This window comes from Bidens hawaiensis, unplaced genomic scaffold, assembly GCF_021521415.1.
Source record: "Bidens hawaiensis isolate Kalapana, Puna unplaced genomic scaffold, B.hawaiensis_p1.1 tig00112388_1, whole genome shotgun sequence".
NCBI lineage: Eukaryota > Viridiplantae > Streptophyta > Magnoliopsida > Asterales > Asteraceae > Bidens > Bidens hawaiensis.
This window is the reverse complement of record NW_027504788.1, coordinates 14,268-18,550: the sequence shown is the minus strand read 5'-3', so window position 1 is coordinate 18,550 and position 4,283 is coordinate 14,268. Positions and strand designations below refer to the sequence as shown.

The following is a 4,283-nucleotide window of genomic DNA, read 5'->3' as shown; positions in this document are numbered from 1 at the left end:
CACCCTCTTAACACACATATTATCTATATACACCTTATAAAGGGTGTATTAATAACACATCTCTTTTTTAAACGAAACGACCATGAAGAAGTATTGGTGTCCTCTAGTTAAACAAACGGACATGACCACATGTCTTGTACGTTCATTTATGTTCATTCATTTAACCTTTTTAGGTTTACCAGATTGATGTTCACATGTACTTTTAACTGGTGGTCGCTCGGTTATGTTCATCCATCTATGTGTAATTATGTTCATTTGTTTGTATTCGTTCACGTTTGTGAACCGTTCGTTTATAATATTATCAAACGAACATGACACTCATTTTCTTAATGAACAAACACGGACAAAAAAAAAACTTGTTTGTTTAATTGTTCGTGTTAGATCGGTTAGTTTTCATACTGGATAAAAGCTTAAGTTGCCATGTTTGGACAGTTTGAATGGCAGTTGCTAATGTAGTTATTAGTTATTATTCTCGTGCAAGAATTACTGGAATCCAGTATTATTTTGTTTTTTTTTTTAACCAATTGTTAATTTTTGCAGCAAGTATCTCAGGTAAGAAAATAGATGCTACAGAAGAACTGGATGTAGCCTCAACGGAGGATAATGGAGTTGCTTCAAAGTTGAATTATATGAAGCGTTGGTTACTCTCACATGCACAGTATTTGAACTTCTTCACTATTCTAATTCTTGCTTCGGTTGGTTTTCTTCTTATATCCTTGCTTAATCTTTATTACATTTTTTGATCTGATTCCGTATATTTCATGTATGTTTGACCTTTATTTATTTATGTAGGTGCCAAATCCTCTATTTGACCTTGCTGGCATAATGTGTGGAATTCCATTTTGGGAGTTTTTTCTTGCAACCCTAATCGGGAAGGCAATTGTGAAAACTCACATTCACATGTTTTCTCTCTCCAAACATTTATTTAGATTGTTTCAAATACTATATTTAGTATAGGGGTATTTGGCCTTTGCATTTTGAGAGATTATTTGATATTAAACAACTTGAATAATTGGCTGTATGAAAGAGATTTTAGATATGGCTATGCTGGTTAAAGCTGAAATAACTAGAGGTTTGACTGTTTTGTCAAATTCTTGAAGGGGTAAATAAGTAACTTTATTCACCCTTTAAAGAATGTGACAAAAAGGGTGTAGAACTTGAAAAGGGTAAATAAGTAATTTAAATTTACCATTGAACAATCGTATCTGTTGCAGCTGTTTGATACCTATAATTATAAACTGTTTATGTAAATCTGAAATAATCATAGGAAATAGATTTTGGATATGCTTATGCTAGTTAAAGCTGTAATAAACAGATATTTGACTGTTCTGTCCAGTTCTTAAAAAGGTGAATAAGTAATTTCTTTACCCTTTCAAAGATTTAACAAAAAAAGTGTAGAATTTTAAAGGGTAAATAAGCAACTTTATTGTACCGTTGGACAATCATATTTGTAGCAGCTGATTTGATGCATTCAAAGCTGTTTATGTAATAAGCAGATGTTTGACTGCTTGCTAAATTTATAATATTTAAGTTACTAAATAAATGGATCAAGAAGACATTTTTAGAAAAATAAAAGGTTGAGTAGAACTTGAAAGGGTAAATACGTAATTTTATTTTGTCATCGGACAACCATATCCGCTGCCGCTTATATGATATACCTGTTATTCGTAACGGTTTATGCAACTCTGGAATAATCATAGCATCAGAATCTGTTTTCTCAAAACATTAAAAATGATTATTTAGATAAAAATTATTATTAAATATGCCTTTATGCAGACGGTATTCATCATCTCAGTGTGCAACAATCAACTTCTCGACTGGATAGAAAACGAGCTAATATGGATGCTTAGCTTCATTCCGGGGGTGGCTTCTGCACTGCCAAACATTGTAGCTAAACTGCATGCAATGAAGGAGAAATACATGGCCGCCCCTTTGCCCGTCACATCAAACGTTAAGGTCAGTTTTTATGTGGTCCCTTTTTTTTTATTACTTTTAATCAACTTTTTAAATTTTCATGCTAGTCCTTGTTCAACAAACTATGGCCATGCAAGAAAATAGCATTGCATTTGGCATCTTTTGTTGAAAATATCTCGTATTTGGGAAGCATAGTCGTTTTCCTTGTTCTTATTTTTATTTGGGAGCGATGGTTACTTTGTTTGAAGATGGAACTGAGTATGATAGAAAAGGAAATCAATCACGCTTTTAATTCATTAAGAAAGTTGAGATATGAAATTTAACTTTACAAGCCACTTAAAAGAATAGAAAATTGGTTAGATTTTAAGAGACCGTCGTTCACTCGTTCCTGATGCGTCACGAAAATAGTTAGGTTTTGGGTCGGCTAATATACGACACATCTAATAATGTGTTAACCTGAAAAAAACAGTTTATTAAACTGGTTGGCATGCTAACTCGTTTAAGTAGGGTTTCTAAAAAAGTTAATATATAGGTTTCAGATGGGGTTGTTTAAAAAGTGTTGAAACATTTAAAGTTTTACATGAATAAATATATGGGTTGCATTCAGGTTCAGCTATTTAGCCCGTCAAATTGCCAACCCGACACGATTAGCACCCCTAGTTGAATTGACTTATGTTTGTCAAAAGGATTTAACTAAACACAAAACAAGAATTTACTTATTAATGCTAAAATGTGTTTCCAGGTCGTTTTTGCCCCATTACTCGATGAGATCGTCTTACAATCTCTTAGCACTTAGTTTTTTGAATTTCTGTTTTTTCAGGTTAAGTCATGGGACCTATCGTTTGCTTCAGTTTGGAACACTATCGTATGGTTAATGCTGTTAAACTTTTTTGTGAATTTCGTGAATTCAACCGCGCAGAGGTACTTGAAAAAGCAGCAAGAAAAAGAAATGACTGCTTTGAAGAAGAAACTGGAGCAATCAGAGGACAATCAGTAGTTGTGTTTTGATGTTCTTTTTGTTTCTCTTCTTGATTCATGTTAGAAATAGGTATTTTAAGGATTGCCATTGAAGTTGAAGCAAAACTAGAACAAATGTTCAGATTGACTCATCTATAGTGACAATAGTTGCAGATGTTCTGTTGTGTGACCGTTTGGAGGTTTGAGGTTTTAGGTGCAAAAGTTAATTGTTGTTGCCGAACTGAGCGTATCTTTGGACTATGTAAGACTATGTAAGACTGAACCGTAACTGCAATAGCGGAACCCAAACAAAACTCGTAAAAACCGAATTTTGGTTTGGTTTCAGTTTTGCATGTATTAAAACTGAAAAAGCTGAAAGGAACTGAATTATAAATTTTTATTTTAAATTTTAAATGTTAAGTAATTTATAATGATTTAATATAGAGTGTAACACATATTTTAGCTAAAATGTATGATATTAAATTATTGAGTCTGGTCCAAAGTTTTAGGATCAAATTCTATATATGAGGCTATTTTTTTTACTTGGTGGTTTTCAAGCTCAAATAGTAAAATAGAAATCAAACAACTCATACTGAAAAACTAAAATTCTGAAACCTAAACCAAACATTTTTCAAAAACTCTTAAAAACAAGTCTTGAGTGTTGATTTTGATGCAAAAGACTGATATATTGAGTTGAAAGTGTAGATTTTTTCGTCTCTCTTCTTTTGAGTATCACCATGTCTAGAGTATGGCTCTCCACTTAAAGTGCACATACGATATTTTATATTGATTATAGGTGACTTAACATCGACACCCTTCCATATACTGCCTTCCATGTTGGACGTAATTCGTTCTCGAATATAAGACGGTGTCAGGCTAGGTCGAGTGGGCCTGTTTCGAGTTATGAAATTGTGTTAATTATTTAAATAAATTAGGGATAATTTAAATGATTTGTATTTAATTTATGATAGCTAATTAAATTAGTAGATAAATATGTGAGTTTTATTTATTGTCTAAATAGGAGTTCGAGACTATCTCTAATTGATAATTGTACATAGTCATGATTTATATAACCTAATTAAAATTGTGATTAAGGTAATGAGCTAATAATCAGTTTTATAGTTATATTTTCTGGTTATAGATAAAGTGTTATTCAATCCAAATTCATAGTGTTTTATTTGGTTTGATTGTCGATTTAGACTTCATTCTAGGGGTACAAGAGCTTGAAACTACAATGATTCAAATGATAGTTACCCATCATCCGCGGTTAAAAGTAACTCGTGTAAGATGTAACTTTATACTTTCTCGTCGGAGCATGTTGGGGCATAGGTTGAAGTGGGCGACCGGTCGGGGCACTTAATTTTCAGGGGTACAAATATATATAGGTTTAAGTTCAAGAGAGAGGTCATTTT

At 32.5% G+C, this 4,283-nt stretch overlaps 1 protein-coding gene across 1 annotated transcript; it reads left to right on the top strand.

Annotated features, from left to right (window-relative positions):
* Window positions 1-437: 437 nt before the first annotated feature.
* Window positions 438-3,046, top strand: LOC143608245 (vacuole membrane protein KMS1-like). The gene is made up of 4 exons (XM_077083350.1): window positions 438-695; window positions 793-897; window positions 1,774-1,956; window positions 2,735-3,046. The coding sequence occupies exons 1-4, from the start codon at window positions 438-440 to the stop codon at window positions 2,909-2,911; spliced, it is 723 nt and encodes a 240-aa protein (XP_076939465.1). The 3' UTR covers window positions 2,912-3,046.
* The last annotated feature ends 1,237 nt before the right edge of the window (window positions 3,047-4,283 follow it).

What these genes read in the sequence shown, in the direction of transcription:
- LOC143608245 (XM_077083350.1), top strand. Translation starts at nt 438, where the DNA reads ATGGCAGTTGCTAATGTAGTTATTAGTTATTATTCTCGTGCAAGAATT. An exon ending in CTATTCTAATTCTTGCTTCG is followed by an intron (nt 696 to 792) that starts GTTGGTTTTCTT and finishes TTATTTATGTAG; the next exon opens with GTGCCAAATCCTCTATTTGA. An exon ending in CAATTGTGAAAACTCACATT is followed by an intron (nt 898 to 1,773) that starts CACATGTTTTCT and finishes TATGCCTTTATG; the next exon opens with CAGACGGTATTCATCATCTC.